General features: G+C 54.0%; 8 protein-coding genes across 8 annotated transcripts; 5 read left to right on the forward strand and 3 right to left on the reverse strand.

Moving 5' to 3' along the window:
- Positions 1-13: 13 nt before the first annotated feature.
- On the reverse strand, positions 14-1,126 carry J7T55_008387 (5-azacytidine resistance protein azr1; the record flags this gene model as incomplete). The annotated part of the gene is made up of 1 exon (XM_053138699.1): positions 14-1,126. The coding sequence occupies one exon, from the start codon at positions 1,124-1,126 to the stop codon at positions 14-16; it is 1,113 nt and encodes a 370-aa protein (XP_052997663.1).
- Positions 1,127-2,348: 1,222 nt separating this feature from the next.
- On the forward strand, positions 2,349-3,343 carry J7T55_008388 (succinate dehydrogenase iron-sulfur subunit; the record flags this gene model as incomplete). Its single annotated transcript, XM_053138700.1, has 3 exons — positions 2,349-2,748; positions 2,820-2,971; positions 3,023-3,343. The coding sequence occupies 3 exons, from the start codon at positions 2,349-2,351 to the stop codon at positions 3,341-3,343; spliced, it is 873 nt and encodes a 290-aa protein (XP_052997664.1).
- A 605-nt stretch (positions 3,344-3,948) lies between these two features.
- Positions 3,949-4,776, forward strand: J7T55_008389 (uncharacterized protein; the record flags this gene model as incomplete). Its single annotated transcript, XM_053138701.1, has 1 exon — positions 3,949-4,776. One exon carries the CDS (start codon positions 3,949-3,951, stop codon positions 4,774-4,776), a length of 828 nt encoding a protein of 275 aa, XP_052997665.1.
- A 454-nt stretch (positions 4,777-5,230) lies between these two features.
- Positions 5,231-7,151, reverse strand: J7T55_008390 (phosphoribosylaminoimidazole carboxylase; the record flags this gene model as incomplete). The annotated part of the gene is made up of 3 exons (XM_053138702.1): positions 5,231-5,437; positions 5,511-6,252; positions 6,331-7,151. 3 exons carry the CDS (start codon positions 7,149-7,151, stop codon positions 5,231-5,233), a joined length of 1,770 nt encoding a protein of 589 aa, XP_052997666.1.
- Positions 7,152-7,825: 674 nt separating this feature from the next.
- J7T55_008391 (tRNA-dihydrouridine synthase 4) lies at positions 7,826-9,257 on the forward strand (the record flags this gene model as incomplete). The annotated part of the gene is made up of 6 exons (XM_053138703.1): positions 7,826-7,875; positions 7,947-8,128; positions 8,207-8,531; positions 8,599-9,005; positions 9,079-9,129; positions 9,193-9,257. The coding sequence occupies 6 exons, from the start codon at positions 7,826-7,828 to the stop codon at positions 9,255-9,257; spliced, it is 1,080 nt and encodes a 359-aa protein (XP_052997667.1).
- A 434-nt stretch (positions 9,258-9,691) lies between these two features.
- Positions 9,692-11,206, reverse strand: J7T55_008392 (cyclin-K; the record flags this gene model as incomplete). The annotated part of the gene is made up of 2 exons (XM_053138704.1): positions 9,692-10,666; positions 10,727-11,206. 2 exons carry the CDS (start codon positions 11,204-11,206, stop codon positions 9,692-9,694), a joined length of 1,455 nt encoding a protein of 484 aa, XP_052997668.1.
- Positions 11,207-11,596: 390 nt separating this feature from the next.
- J7T55_008393 (pre-mRNA splicing factor) lies at positions 11,597-13,288 on the forward strand (the record flags this gene model as incomplete). The annotated part of the gene is made up of 3 exons (XM_053138705.1): positions 11,597-11,647; positions 11,741-11,771; positions 11,829-13,288. The coding sequence occupies 3 exons, from the start codon at positions 11,597-11,599 to the stop codon at positions 13,286-13,288; spliced, it is 1,542 nt and encodes a 513-aa protein (XP_052997669.1).
- An 816-nt stretch (positions 13,289-14,104) lies between these two features.
- J7T55_008394 (serine threonine-protein kinase psk1) lies at positions 14,105-15,718 on the forward strand (the record flags this gene model as incomplete). Its single annotated transcript, XM_053138707.1, has 1 exon — positions 14,105-15,718. The coding sequence occupies one exon, from the start codon at positions 14,105-14,107 to the stop codon at positions 15,716-15,718; it is 1,614 nt and encodes a 537-aa protein (XP_052997670.1).
- Between the last annotated feature and the right edge of the window lie 564 nt (positions 15,719-16,282).

A 16,282-nucleotide genomic window follows, 5' to 3' on the forward strand; every position in this document is an offset into this window, starting at 1 on the left:
AGTAGTCGATATCTCATAGCTTGGCCTTGACCGGAGCGTCATCGGATGTGGTCTCAGACACCACGACGGCGACAACACAGATGTCATCCACCTTGCCACCCCTCCACGTCTCCATGGGATAATACTTCTTCACTTCCTTCGCGAATGGCCCATCCAGCTTGGTGTTGACGCTCGCTGCCTTGGCGGCTCCGGTAATCGAGGTAGCTATCAAGCTCTGGAGGCTCGCCGCTCTTCCGTCCCCATCTCCGCTCGACGACGTATTCGTGAAGGGCGACAGATCTGGCCTGACCCTGATTCCTCCGGCGTCGCTGTGGACCCACGCACCACTGCCCTCCATGGCCGCGCTCACGATGCGAAGTATGTCCTGGTTGAACAAGTTGTCCCACACACCGTCGGTCGCAAAGACGAGTACGTCGCCATGACGCAGGCTAAGCCGCGAGACCTCGGCGTCACTGGGCATGTCTGCGAGCTGCGACCCCCCAAACGCCGACATGCGCCGCAATATCCACGGCGGTATTATAGACAGCTGAAATGGCGTATTAAACGCATGTGTCTGTGGCTCAGAGGAACCATGTACAGCGTTGAGTCGTAGATGGATATACCCGCTATCTCCCAAGTTCGCAACCTCGAGTGTTCCGCTGGGCTCGAGAAGCCCAACGATCGCAGTCGACCCACCGGCGGTGACCGCAGGATCACCACAAATGGCCTCATAGCCTGTCTGCATCAGAGAGCGGGCAGTCAGGTTCTGTGCTCTGGGGTCACCACTCGAGGAGTGAGAGTATGCTGCCTGGGCCATGTAGTCGCAAAACCCATGGGAAAAGTCCGCCGGGTCAACACCCGAGTCCATCCACCCGCCAACCCCATCTGCCACGCCGAGGGCAACACCGCCCGTGTTTAAACGCGTGACGAAGAAAGCATCCTGACCACTGTCGGGCCGGGTGCGCTTGGTATGTTTTCGCGGGGCCTGGACCCGATTGTAGGGATTGAAGTGGAAGACGTGCGTTGAGGGATCGTACGGTCGGTCCTTCGCGATGTAGGATGCGGCGACGTTGTACGTGAACTGTTTCGCTGATTGCTGCAAGCTCAGCGACGGTGTCGTGGAGAGCTTCCGATATATCGTTGGCATTCGGGATAGTGGTGTGATGTGTTTTGGGGACCGAGCTGCTCTGGAGGAACGAGTAACTGCTGCGAATGGGCTGATATTGAGCACGTTTCCAGGGCATTGTTGGGAGGGTCGCATACAGGGCGCTTACAATGCAGGTGTGGTCGAATTGACTGCGCGAACCTGGTCGTACAGCTGGGTGTTGCCATTGCGCCTTGGCGGCTGGCCAGGAGTCTGGACGACACGGCACAGGCAAGGGGGAACACTCTCAATTGCGCAAAGCCCGGCGGGGCTTGCTTTACTTTCAAGTCGTATTTGCAGATCGTTCAACCGCAACCATCATCGGCAGGAGTTTTCGGAGACGCGGGAGTGGGTGAGAGACAGACAGAGAGGGGGAGTGAGCAGCGAGCGAGCGAGCCGACATCTGTTGTCCGCAGCCGCTGATTGTCCGTCACGGAAATCATCAAACTAAGAGTCTCACTCGAGACAAGCAGCGCAGAAGCCCCGGATAGAGAGCTCCATAATTAGCACCTAGGCATTATGTCATTAGCGCTCCAGCAACAAAGGCACTGCGTAACAATCGCTACGCCGCCGCTATCCAGCCAATCGCTGTTGAACCGTTTTGACCCGGTGAGGGCCCGTTTTTCTGAGTCGAAGCAGATGTGCTGTAGAATGCGAGCATGCTGTGGAACGGCCACCTGCTGTTAGCATCCCTGGTAGGCTTGCAGCAATCCTTATGGCATTCAGGTGGAAAGATAAGGTTCAAGTGACCCATATCTTGTCTGTCTCTGAAGTCATGTGCATCACACAGTCCAAGATGCAGGCATGGATGATTGAAGCAAGAGAATGGAAAAGACTAGGTGGCTACAGTATGCCGAGGGATTTGAATTCATCCGTTGCAGTAGAAACGGGACGGGTGTTGCTCCCGGCACGTGATATCCCGGAGAACGGTAGGAAAATGACTAAATAGCGCCTTCTGATTGGTCGGGCGCTCGCTGGTCGGCAACTCGGTTACTTGCTCTGCAGTCCATGCGTCCATGTCGATGACCTCTACAACTCTGGACCATCGCCACAGGTGAGCCTAGAGTGCCGAACCAAACAGGAGGCTTAATCTTCTCGTTTCAGATCGTGCGTAGTTTCTTTGGGACTACTACCTCTTTTTGTTTCTTTACTTGACAGCCAATTCTTATGAACTGAACTATCTCACGGCTTCACGATCGATCGCAATCCCTGACCAGTCCACAAGATGGCCTCTCTCCGCTCCACCTCCACCCGATTCCTGGGTGCTGCCACAAGGCCAATGCTCCGGCCGGCGACCACCATGCTTGCATCACGATCCATGGCGAGCGTGTCCGAGCCCAAAGCCCAGGTGGAGGATTCCAACGCACACTCCACGCCCGCCGCAGAGGCGTCGCGTCTGAAGAGCTTCCAAATCTACCGATGGAACCCAGACCAACCGACAGAGAAGCCACGAATGCAGACCTACACACTCGACCTGAACAAGACCGGACCTATGGTTCTCGATGCATTGGTGCGGATCAAGAACGAGCTGGACCCCACCTTGACCTTCCGTAGGAGTTGCAGGGAGGGTATCTGTGGTAGCTGCGCGATGAACATCAACGGCATGAACACACTGGCTTGCTTGTGTAAGTAAACTTCAAGAGACTCTTCTGGCTACGAGTTATCTTTAGACCTTGACACTGACTGTTCTTACCAGGCCGGATCCCGGCCGACTCGAACAAGGAGATGAAGATCTATCCCCTGCCACATACTTACGTCGTCAAGGACCTGGTACCAGATTTGACGCACTTCTACAAGCAATACAAGTCCATCAAGCCGTACCTTCAAAGAGACACACCAGCACCTGACGTAAGATCAATGTTCTGTTGTTTGTTTGGGCTTGTGCTGACGATTTCATAGGGCAAGGAATTCCGCCAGAGCAAGGAGGACCGGAAAAAGCTTGACGGTCTCTACGAGTGCATTCTTTGCGCCTGCTGCTCGACATCATGCCCTTCGTATTGGTGGAACTCTGAGGAGTACCTCGGACCCGCCATCCTGCTGCAATCCTACCGGTGGCTGATCGATTCCCGAGACGAGAGGAAGGCCGAGAGAAAGGATGCTCTTGACAACTCAATGAGCTTGTACCGTTGCCACACCATTCTCAACTGCACGCGGACCTGCCCCAAGGGTCTGAATCCTGGTCTGGCCATTGCGGAGATTAAGAAGGAGATGGCTGTGTAAGAAGAAGTCTAGAAGGACATACATTCAAAGAAAAGGGTTTTCTTGGTTCGTCGGTCAACAGGAGGCAGCGATGCGTGGGGATTGAATTGTACATTGGGATTACTCGTATGCCTTCGCGCATAGGACCGGAGTTCACGCTGTGATAGTATCTACGAATCGAATTTTCAGAATTCAAGGCATCTTATTCCAACAGCGTGCGATGTTAGTCACAACCAAGACTTGGCCCATCGGCTCACCCACACGTGTTCTGCTGAGCTTTCGAGGGAGAAAGAGCTGATTACAAGAAGAGAAAGGGGCGACTCCCAGAAATGTAGCCACGACCGGACTGGCCCCGGGAACCTGCTGGATCGCGCCTGCTGCTCGCTCAGATCCTGCTGTGGCATGGACACTGCGGCCGTGGCCTCCTGAGAGTTGTGTCTGTCGCCACCACTTCTCGACACCTCCCTGCCCGTGAGAGCTTGTCGGCAGCCAAACAACTTTATCTCACAACTGTCTGTTGCTTGTTCCTCTCGTATCCAATCCTGTTGCTCGCTACGATCAATCCAATACCCACTCGTCTACCATTTTTCTAACAAGCGCTACCACGTTTGAACGAATTTTCCATCATGGATACTAGGTTCTTCCTACTGTCATGCCTTCTCATCACGGGGACAGCTCAGAATCCAACACCGCGAAGAGTCCAGGCAAGTGGCGTCCCATCTGCCACTGCGCCTGCGCCCCAGATCGATGCTCACCACCCTTGGGACAACACTCATTGCGATTTATCGCCAGAAGAGCACACAGAACTTTCCGAGATTGCATCTCGCGTCATGCAACTGCCATGGTCATCCCTCGCAAATTGCGTGTCTGACGGATCCATCTCGGAGGCGCCAGAATGTGGAGCACTGCGAGAGGTTGCAGACTTCCTTCAATCAAAATGCTTCACACCACCAGACGACCTGCTCTCAGACAGTCGCAAAGACAACAGCGTCAACAATGGTAGCTCTTGGACCGCATCCCGTGACGTTGAAGACTCACTCGACGACACGAGTGCTCCAAAAATCACATGGCTGGCGAGACGTATCGCACGGCTGATAGAGGAGGACGCGGAGACGGGCGATACGTATCCCCCAGTCTTCAAGCCAATCTATGACTACTGTGATGTTCTGGAGAATCCGGAAGAACACACAACATGCATTTCCAAGATACTGGAAGATAAATTGCGCGAGAGGGCACCGTGGGAAATTGAGATGTTCGAACGTGCTTGGTGCAAAAAGGAACCGTGGATTCGGGAATGTCAGAAATCGGATGCAAGTCCCGCCCGGAAAACTTCATCCGAGTCTGTCACTATCGACAGTGACCTAGTTGATGAGGGCATCGATGAGAGTATCGATCGGCACGGTGTGCTCCCGTCCCTTGACGATGTTGGCTTTCTTCTCCGACGACGCCAGTAGTCCGCCGGTCTGGATCCGCAGAGGCTGCTTACTTTTTCAGAGGGGCTTGTCTGTGAGGCCTTAAGCCCGTCTACCACGAGTGCGAGCATGCTGTCGGCTAGAAGTCATTAGGAAATTGCGTCTACGAGAGACGAGGTCAAATAGGTTTGGGAGGCTGCACACTTGCTAGAAACACCTAGAAATCACTAATTCAGTATTCTCTCCTCAGACCTCTGTGTAATATGGCTCACTGCTTTTGAGTACAATACGATATTCTCTCAGAGATGTTCCGCTGAAACAAGACCATCTTGCTCTGTCTATCTCTCATCTATATTGGCTACAGGGTGGAAGTTAAAGTACTAGACCAACAAGAGGGTGCCACAGGCAAGCAATGGAGGAAAGAGGTCCAGATGAAAACATCATTTTCTTTTGGCTGTCAGTTACCCTGTCTTATCCTCATTCATGGTTACAAGATTCACTTCTTTCCCATTTTTTCCAGATATGCCTGGACGTCGATTTCCTTGAGTAGATTTGCTTTTTCGTGGACCTGTTGCTCTATCTCAAGCTGGTAGTTCTTCATCTTATCGTGCAACTCAGGTATAAACGCTCCCAAGAAGCGAATGGCGAGGAGTGCCGCGTTTGTGGAGTTGTTGATCGCGACGGTTGCGGTAGGTACGCCTCTCTGGAATCATCATTAGTAGGGTTTCATTAGGAAGTCCAAGTACGAAGGCGACGTAAAAGAGTCAGATACTTACAGGCATCTGCACAATACTCAGCAAACTGTCAAGTCCGTCAAGGTGTGTCGCCTTGACGGGCACACCAATGACCGGCAATGGGGTGTAAGCGGCGATCATCCCCGGCAGATGAGCAGCTCCTCCGGCCGCGGCGATGATGACCTTGATCCCCTTGGAAGCAGCCTCGGTGGCCACCTCAGCCATCTTGCTCGGCGTCCGGTGCGCGGACGTGATGTCCACGGTCCAAGGGACGTCGAACTGGTTCAGGATGTCGATACCCGCCTTGAGCACGGGGAGATCGGAGTCAGAGCCCATGGTAACCAAAACCAACGGGTCCTCGGCTGCTGACTTCGCTGCCCCTGTTGGGCGGAGAGCTTTGCTAGATGCCTGGAGGCGCTCCTGGCGGATCTCATCTGCAGTTTGAATCAAGGGTTGGGCGAACTTCTCCAGCTCCTCGATGGAACAAGACCCTGTGACGGTAATGTGACCAATCTTTCGACTCGGCTTGGATTCCTTGCCATACATATGCGGGTACACGGCCTTTCCTTTGCCGAGCAAGTTCTCGGCTTGCTCAATTAGTCGGTGATGAGAATCGGCATTTGCGCCACCCAAGACATTGACCATGATACTTGATGACACATGAGGCTCCAAGACTTCTGGGAAAGGCTTATCCAGGATGGAGTAGAGTTGTGCTTTGTACTGTGACATGTACGGCACAGCCTCGATGGTGTAGTGGCCTGAGTTATGTGGCCGAGGAGCGATTCTTGAAAGGGGTCAGCGAATTCTGCATCAATATGTGCTTGAGGTCATGGACCTCAGAAAAGCACGCCAAAGAACTTACTCGTTGACCAATATCTTGCCTTCTCTAGTGAGGAACATTTCCACAGCGAAGACTCCCCTGCCCCAAAGCTTCTCAACTACATCACAGGCAACTTTCTGCGCCCGCTCACAGATCGGAGCAGGCACACTCCGAGGTGGCATGAAGACCTTGGAGCAGATGTTGTCCTCGTGAATTGTCTCAACGGCTGGATAAGGGATGACTCGTTTTGTCTTGCCGTGGTTGTCCTCCGTCCGGACGACCATGACGGCCAGCTCCAGCTCGAACGGCACCCACTTCTCAGCGTAGCAAGAGAGCTTACCAAATTCTTCGAATGCCTTGTCAATGTCCGCCTCACTGGATATCTTGAAGTTGCCTCTCCCATCGTAGGAGCCTTTCCTGGCCTTTAACATGAAGGGGTACCCGAATTCCTGAGCCGCGAGCTGCAACGACGCAGGCATGGTGGCACCACTCTCGATAGCCATCTGCTCGGCTATAGGCAGGCCCTCCTTACGTAGGTGCTCTTTCTGGTCGAACTTGTCCTGGATCAACCTGAGTGTCTTCCAGGATGGATGCACAGAAACCTTGCCCTGCCCATCAATCTCCTCGAGCACTTCGGTCTCGATGTGTTCGATCTCAACTGTCAAGACGTCACACTTGGCTGCCAGTTCCCGGATTTTGGGCGCGTCTTTGAACGATCCGGTCACATGCTTGCTGTTGCTGTTGATCTGCTTGGCCGGGGCATTCTTTTCGTCCAGAATGGCGATTTCGATGTCGAGGGGAGAGGCTGCCTCGCAGAGCATACGGCCTAGTTGGCCGCCTCCCAGAAGACCAATTACAGTCATGTTGCTGGTGATGTACAGATGCGGTCCTCTTGCCCTTATGTTGAGTGTTGGGGGACGTGATTTCCTGCTACTTCGGAAATGACAGACTGCGCAGCCGACGTCAATTGTCTCCCCGGGGTATCTGTGAGACACGGGCACCGTTCGTTATTCGTTGTAGGGAATAGGCAGCTCGAGGAAAATATCACAGGTTTGTTTTTGATGGCTCACATGAATCAAAGGTGACTGAATTTGGGAAAAGGTGGGTCCTTCTGACGTGTCTGAGCCAATCATGTCATGGTATTGGGGCTGCGTGAACCCAGCGCTCAAGAGAGGTGCTAGGGTTGTTCACTTCACTTAGTCCAGAATGACTCCTGAAATCTCATGAAGGCACGGCCAGAACGAAGTAAGACGCTCTTTTGAAGCCTATATGGACCCGGCTTATTATTTTCAGGTTGGAATTCTTCTTCATGATGAATAAAATTTGTCTGTGTTTCCCCGAATACTAAGATAGTGTTCATGGAGGCATGTGTCATCGATAAACTCATTTCTCACACTTCTCGGGACCCCAAAGACCTCTGAGTTCATGAGGGAGGCTCGCAACGGCTGCCCATCACCCAGACGCTCGAGAATAATAGGCTATAGCAGCTCAATCGGAAAATTTATCAGCTGTTGCCGAGTGTGAAAACATCGTCAGAATGGGTTCTCAAAACGAGCACGACGACACATCGCTCATGCAATTGGAGCAGTAAGTCTGCGCTCCTCACACGATGGAGGTGAGGATGTCCCACTATTTACTGACGATGACCTTCCCTCTAGTCCTCTCAAAATCTTTGACCTGGTCAAGAGTCAAGGCAGACTGCTCTACGCTTGCGCGCCTATGGTGAGGTACAGCAAACTCGCTTTCAGACAGACGGTACATGCCTACGGAACGGATCTATGCTGGACTCCCATGATTTTAGCGAAGGAGTTCAACCGCAGCTTCATTGCTCGAGACAGCGGTGAGTTTTCTTGGGATCAAGCAGGATTTCCCTCTCACAGTAAAGAACAAAGGGAACCACAGCTGACATGCCGCCTAGACTTCACCATCTCGACAGCGGGACCACGGGTGCCGACAATAGTCCAGTTTGGCGCCAACTCACCCTTGGAAGTAGCCCGCGCGTCGTCCCTGGTCGCACCTTATGTGAACGGCGTCGACCTCAACTGTGGCTGCCCCCAATCGTGGGCCTGCGCGGAGACTCTCGGCGCTGCTCTGATGGAGAAGCGAGAGCTGGTCAGGGACATAGTGCTCGAGACACGGCAAAGACTGAGGAGTGAAGGGTGGGCCGTAGGAAAGGAGGAAGACATCAACAATCCGAAGGGAAGGAGCGTGAGTGTGAAGATAAGAGTACACAAGGATCTCAGGTAAGTTCTTGCATCGAAGTCGTTACCATGACTCTGGCCCTGGATTCACCCTGACACTTTCTTTAAGAAAAACCATGGACTTCATAGAGACAGTAATAGGTAACTCCCAAGATCGCAACATCGATTTCCTAACCATCCATCCTCGCACCCGCAACACACCATCAACGACGCCCATAAATCTCGAGGCATTGGAGCTCCTCACCAACAAGTATGGAGACCAACTCCCTATCCTTGTATCGGGCGACGTGTTCTCCATGGGGTCACTGCCGTACGCATCACCACTCCCCTCTGTCGAGATCGAGGGAAGTATCAAACCACATCTGCCCAAATTGGCGGGTCTTATGTCCGCCCGAGCTCTCCTCGCAAACCCGGCTCTGTTCGCCGGTTATGAATCCTGCCCCTGGGAGGCGGTCCAGCTGTTCATGAACAAGGTTGTGAGAGCGCCCCTGCCGCTGAAACTTGTCCAGCATCACCGTATGTTCCGTCAAAGTTCACTCTGTTAATCCCGCTGAGAAGTGAGTGCCGAATGTTTACTGACCAAACACAGTTGGTGAGATGTGCGGGCCAGGTTACGGTCCCGACAAAAGATCATTGCTCAGTAAGAAAGAAAGAGGGGAAATGTATGATTGCGCAAGCATGTGTGATTTGATTGATTTCCTAGACGAGAAGTTGAAAGACAGAGGCAACAAGGAGGGGGTAGGCAGGGCCATTTCACCATCTGTATAGGCATAATACAAAAAGGTTTTGGAATATCAGTGTCAATGAGTTCGGCCGTCCTGTCCTACTGGAGCACGCCCTAATGGTATGCCTGTCATCCTGGGATATCGCAGTCTATCACTCCTTGCTGGCGAGCCTCAGCCCTCGCCTGCTACTCCGAGAACCCTTTATGTACTTTGAAAAAGGGGGCTCGGTGGAACCTTTCCCGTCATCCTTGGGATGCTCGCATGCCCCATCGAAGTCTGCCAAATAATATGTGATGATTTATTAAGAGCGGGTTCCATATCTGGGGCGATGTCAGGGCTCCATGGACCAACCTGTGACGCAAGCCTCATATGTATGGGATGCTATCCCGTCGCCGACTTACTGCTGCTGGAGGCAGTGTCCATCGTGGCGCTCTCATCGTTTTCCGAACAATTATCAAGCCTAATTCCGGTGATTCCCTAGCCCGGAACTTCTCCTTCGTCCTCGTCAGATAGCCGCGCTCGCTTAGTGTCTCGGTCCATCTCTTCCAGGTCTGCCTCTGGGGTCTTTCGTTTCGAGCCTGGTGACTTCAGGCCGTTGCTGAGGCCGTTGGCTCTTCGGTCAGCCAAGTGATTGTCGACGTCGTTGGCTGCAATCTTGAGGTTCGCATCAGAGTCGCCCTTGTGTTGCGATGCCGCCGCGTCAGTTGGCTCATTCTCCCCATTCTCCCCGCCTTCTTTCTTGATGTCGGCATTGCCATTAACATCATCTTCCCGATCCGGCCTGCCTTGGTACCGTGCTCGTGGGCTTTGTGTTCCACGGTCCGTTCCCATCGGCGTGCCGTTGTGACTCGAACCAGCCTCTGTCTGGCTGGGTAGCTCGCGCCCTCGCCTAGTGTTCTCCAGACTGAAGATTGGTGATCCTTGGTAGCGAGAGTCCGATTTCCTAAGAGGGTTCTCCGAGTAAAAGTCCATCACCACACTAATGGCTGATTGGGTGAGTGCCTCATCGCCCTTCAGAACTCGCCACCACGGATCACCGTCTCTTCCATCTTCGATCTTCTCATCCAGCGAGACTGTCGCAAAAAATATCGCGCTCACGGCGATTGCGCTGGCGTTCATGAGTAATGGAAGGACTGTGAGCGCCGAGTCACAGCAGAATGCCCAAGCAGCATCTCTAATGCGCTTGTTGTGAAGCATATCAAGCTGAGTTAGACACTCGTAGAGTCGTTGGTATGGGTTGTCCACCATCAGATCGAAAGTCAACATCTCCAGCATTAATTCTTCATGCATCAGAATGCTATCACGCCACTTCCAATATTCTTTACTTTGTTCGTCGACGATGAGTCTAGGGTTCTTCTGGGCAACTTTGACCACGGCATAGATGATGTCCTTCGTCTTTCGGCAGTTTTCCTCGGTTTTGTTTGCGAGGAACAATGCCGTCGCAGCTATGTTCTATTCCGGTTGAGCAATTGTGTTAGCGCGTTTTTCCTTTCTTCTTCAACTCATTCACACCATGTTTGCGACCGGGGAACCAACATAGTGATGTATCCCGCCCTTCTCTTCGGCCATACTGCAACGCATGTAAAACCGGTGAAAGAAGACCGCGGCGACCCATAATGTCGTCTGTGGAAGTTCGACCATCGCGCCAGCCTGATAGATGAAGTTGACCCCTTTCGCTCTTCTCAGTCTCTCATCGGCCGGCGCAAGGCCATCGACTATACTTGGCGAGCTGAGGGCCTCATCTGGAGTGAAGTACCACTGGTGTGCGCGGGCTCGTGGTGTGGTAGGCGAGGCTTGTGCCGGAGACGGTGCGCCTCGCCGGGACTGCGGTGGGAGGGAGGATGTGCGTGAGGAATGAGTCGGAGGCGATGGGACTGCCGGCGGTATGTCGCGTTGTTTTGACGGAGATCTGGATGGGCGAGGGGGCTTCGGAGGTAGAGAGGGAGGTTGGTAGCCTTCCCGAGGCGGTCGGTATCTGTCGATGCTGGCCATCGCAACTTAGATCATACAAGATAATCGATTCCGGAACCTCACTTTGGTTTTGTAACGGTAAGTAGTGGGTGTGGCGGAATGCGAACTTGGATTAAGTAGCCATGGACAAACGGAAATGGAGTAGAAATAAGGCACGCTCCAGGTTGATGATGAAAGACGGGGAGTTGAAGTTGGACGCTGCAATCGCCTTATCGGCCAAGCCCCTGCGGGCGCGTCAATAGCGGGCCCCACTGCCAAATATTCACGGCAGGCAATCCATTCAGTGCCTTGGCTACCCGGCAGTACAATAGGTCAAAGTCAACCTTCAATAGCAGACTCCCAGCGCAAGCTCAATAGGCAGCTTCCTATTGTCTGTTGATTTTCGCTGCCAAACCACCATCTTCGGCCAAGATGATGCACCCTTCGAGACAGGCGTTTGTGGAGGACCATCCCATGGATGAGGTAAGACAACCAAACCGCAGCTTTCAGTGGCCTGCCTTTGCTCAAAACAATACAACAGCGCGGCGCTCGACTGACTGGTGTGCCTCTGTGCAGGATAGGGGAGGACTGACACTTGAACAAGTTCGTGAGTATACCGGCACACCCAATCTATCAGTGCTATTTGAGCTGACCACAGGCGCAGCCAATGATTACAATTATGAACTCGGCACAGGCGAAAATGCATCGGCGCTGCTGTCCCAATTCGAGCGAAAACGCATGGCGGCGCGTCTGGCCGTCCCGACCAACGATGAGGCAATCAAGAGCATGCTCCGCGAAAGAGGGCTGCCAATCACCCTTTTCGGCGAGAACAACCCTGCCGACCGCCGCGAAAGATTGAGAGAGACCTTGGCCGACGAGGCTGAGCAAGCAAAGGCTCAAGGCCAGGGTGGCGTCGATATCGAGATGGATGACGCTGTTGACGAGGAAGACGACGAGGAGCAGGAGGAAGAGTACTACACGCGAGGAACTGACGAGCTTCAGCTAACCAGGGTGGAGATCGCAAAGTACTCGCTCCCGAGAGCAAAACGGCGAGTTCATTTCCAACGGCAGGAGGCTAAGATCCCCCTGCGGACGCATGTCAAGCATCGAAAGCAGATCAAAGAGCAGCTACAGGATTTCGAGCTACAAAGCTCACAGGTCGGAGGACAAAGGTATCTGAGTGTCGTCAGGCTGGCGCCACAGGGGCAGCTTTGCGCCACGGGCGACTGGGGTGGCAGCTTGAAGGTCGTTTCAACACCTGATCTGGAAGTTAAGAAGACGCTAAGGGGCCACACGTCGAAGATTGGCGGAGTCGACTGGCTCCCCGGGGCCACATCTCCAGAGAGTGAGACGGCCCAGCTGGCATCATCTTCAGCAGATGGAGTTGTCCACTTGTGGTCACTTCAGAAAGACACGCCTCTTTCTACATTATCCCAGCCTGGTGGGCCAAAGGTCAACAAGATCGGATTCCATCCTTCGGGACGCTATCTGGCCACCGCATGTGAAGACACGACATGGAAGCTCTACGACGTTGAGACCGGCAGTGAGCTCTTGTCTCAGGAGGGACATTCAAGGGCCGTCATGACCGTCAGCTTTCAGTCGGAAGGCGCACTGGTTGCAACGGCAGGGATGGACAGTGTTGGCAGAATCTGGGACCTTCGAAGTGGCCGCACCATCATGCTCTGCGAGGGCCACATCCAACCCATAACATCCTCGAGCTGGATAGATGGGCATAGGATATTGTCGGCCTCTCTCGACGGTTTCGTGAAGGTTTGGGATGTGCGCAAGGTCGTACAGAGTGGCAATCTTGCAGGAAACACATCCGGAGTGACCGACATACGTGTGTTCAGGGGCCTTGATGACCCTGTGGAGGGCGAGGCTCCGGGACAAGACGAGAAGGGGGCGCAGATACCAAAGAAGTCTGCGACCTTCTTTGCAACATGTGGATTTGACAGAAAGGTCAACGTCTACTCAATGGACGACTACTCCCTGATCAGCTCGCTCGAGTCTCACACGGCGCCAGTAAGCTCGGTTGACATTTCAAGGGACGGCAGGTGGATTGTGTCTGGTAGTCACGATAGGACAATCAAGCTCTGGGCGCGCAACGAGATGGAGCCGTTGTAGTAGGGCGAGTGAAGGAAAGAAGGAGCAGAAGAACAATTGTAGATACCCAGACAGTGACAATTTACAGGCACCGGATCAAGCGTGGCTTCGGTGACCGACGGCCACATGGCGAGCTACCATTTCAGGCCCCCGGGCCCTTGCGATATTAATTCACTGCCGTGACAGTCAACCGCCGGAATGTCGGGAATGATCTGGATTCACCACTCCCGAATTTCATTGTGTGAATGGACTGTGAAAGAACTGTGGCCAGGCTGTCTTTTGCTGCGTAAAACAGCCGCTTTAAGCCGCTGTCCCAAGGTGCCAGTGTCTGCTGCGGTGGGGAGCGCCCGCCGGTGGATCTGGGGGATCAGCGCTAACAGGGGCCCATAGTAAGTTTTCAAGCGGGCCGTCAGAAGCCCCACATTTTCTTGCATTTGCGAACCGGTAATTTTAGATTTATGCCTGACTGCCTGCCTGCCTCCCTTTCCCTTTTCAATCTTTTTTCCTCATCACTTCCAAAGTGAAAGGTCAGCCCACTCCCTGCGAAAGAAAACCAACGACGACGGACCAGATCCGACAAACTGCAAATGCATACCAGTAACGATACACGCGAGCCCACGTTTCCCCATTTCCTGAAGTCTCAGATGCGCCTCCAGAGCCACCAGCGACTAGCCCGAAACGAGTTCAACGACTCCCGCTGCGACCCCGAGGGACGACGAGGCGCGCCTTGAAGGGCGAAACCCGTCGAGAACGACCTAGTACGCGATTATTGATCGCGACTTGGTCAGAGCGAGATACCACAATCCACAAAGACTCTGACAACGAGACACCACGAACATGATACGAGGAGGCGCACCCGCGGCTACCACCGTTGTCCGCGGGTTTCAGACTTCAGGCGGTTCGGGAGACGATGATTCCGACCATGGGCGTGCGACACCGCGACTCATCGCCGCCGACAAGGCTGCCACCCCGATCCTGCGCGGCCGTCGTTCCAAGAACCCCATCATCGACGACGTCGTCAGCGCCAACTGCAGCCCCGCCTTGCGACCGGTGGCCTCTCCCGCTATGAGCGGCATCGGACTTTTGCGATCCCAGCATGTCGACTCCTTCAACCTCGACAGCGCGAGCACTTCGCGCGCGAGCTCCGTGACTCGTAGCGGCAGCCTGCCCAGACTCGGGTCGCCACTGGCCCGACCTCGCGGTGGACGTCGTGTGCGCAACGCAACAAATAGCAGTGACGGAAGCGGGGACGAGGCGGCCTCCGAGTTATCGACCTCGTACGAGATCAGCCTGGAGAACGACTTTGTCAGTGCGAGCGCCCCGGACCAGGGTTTTGCTTCGGACAGCCCCACCCTCTTCGAGGCCATCGAGGGAGACCTCTCGAGCCGCCCTCTCAAGAAGACAGCGGACGACTTTGAACCCTTGCGATGCTTGGGCAAGGGATCCTACGGCACAGTCATCCTGGTCAAGCAGCGAACTACTGGCAGACTGTACGCGCAGAAGCAGTTCAAGAAGGCCTCGCTCGTCGTGCATAAGAAGCTCGTCGAGCAGACCAAGACAGAGCGCCAGATCTTGGAGTCTGTTAACAAGCATCCGTTTGTCGTCAAGCTGTACTATGCATTCCAAGACAGGGAGAAACTGTACCTCATACTCGAATACGGCCAAGGCGGAGAGCTTTTCACACATCTCGCCGAGGAACGCATGTTTCCTGAGCCGACTGCAGCCTTCTACCTGGCTGAGATGGTACTGGCTCTCTCGCACCTGCATGACGAGCTGGGCGTTGTCTACCGTGACCTCAAGCCCGAGAACATTCTCTTGGACTCCGAGGGCCACCTGCTTCTCACAGACTTTGGCCTCTCGAAGGTTGCCACTGATGATGCCGCTTGCAATTCCATGCTCGGGACGGTCGAGTACATGGCTCCCGAGGTGATCAAGGGCGAGAAATACGGCAAGGCTGTGGACTGGTGGTCGCTTGGGGCGCTTGCCTACGACCTCATGACGGGCAGTCCGCCGTTCCGCGGCAACAACAACCACAAGATCCAGCAGAACATCCTGAAGCAGAAGCTGGTCATACCCTACTTCCTCAGCCCTGACGCGAAGGACCTCCTGAACCGTCTACTCCGTAAGGAGCCAAACAAGCGCTTGGGAAGCCACATGCCAAAGGACCTGGCCATCATCAAAGGCCACCGGTTCTTCCGCAAGATCGACTGGAAGAAGCTGGCCGCCCGCGAGATGGAGCCGCCCATCCAGCCCATGATCACCGACCCGGAGCTCGCAGAGAACTTCTCTGCCGAGTTCACGGAGCTGAGCCTCAGCCCGCGGACCTCCCTGGTTGAGCCGTTCAGTCCGACGGCATCCAACTCGGAGGAAAATCCGTTTGGTAACTTCAGCTTCACTGCGAGCCACAGCTTGCTGAACTCGCATGGATTTGCGTGTCTTCAGAAAGCTTGAAGAAAGATTATTCCCTTAGACTGCGAAGAAACAGAACAGAACGGGGCTTGGTCCACAGATGGATCTGAGCTTGGACAGAGAGCGATACAGCAAAGACAACAGGAGAGATACTGGATAGGTCCATTATCATAGATGATACAGGCTTAAGACGTAGGGTCATCTGGCATCAGCAATTTGCCTGTCCACAGAAGCGATTCTACATCCATTGCACTGGGCAGGCCACGCATGAATTGAAGGGGAGTGGAGCAAATCATGGTGATAGAGACAGTCAACAGTTTAGACATATCTTCGAGGAAGGAACGGTCGCAGAAGAAGGGAGACTAGCGAGTGCCGGCAGGGCGCATAGTTAATTATTCTGTATTGATACTTACTCCTTTTCTGTATTGGCATGGTCACGAGAATCACCCTCACCACCGTCCCCTGGCGAAATTGCGTGCCCTTGGCTGCTTATCAATCCATGACCGTGGAATTCACGAGCCTTATGTAAAATGGAGACCTCACTTATAATACTGACCGCGAGATATTGTGTCTGCTTGGCGCCAATACGTGCCCCGTTGCGAAGCC

The sequence above is a fragment of the Diaporthe amygdali genome, assembly GCF_026229845.1.
Source record: "Diaporthe amygdali strain CAA958 chromosome Unknown NODE_4_length_2575358_cov_65_588622, whole genome shotgun sequence".
NCBI classification, from domain to species: domain Eukaryota; kingdom Fungi; phylum Ascomycota; class Sordariomycetes; order Diaporthales; family Diaporthaceae; genus Diaporthe; species Diaporthe amygdali.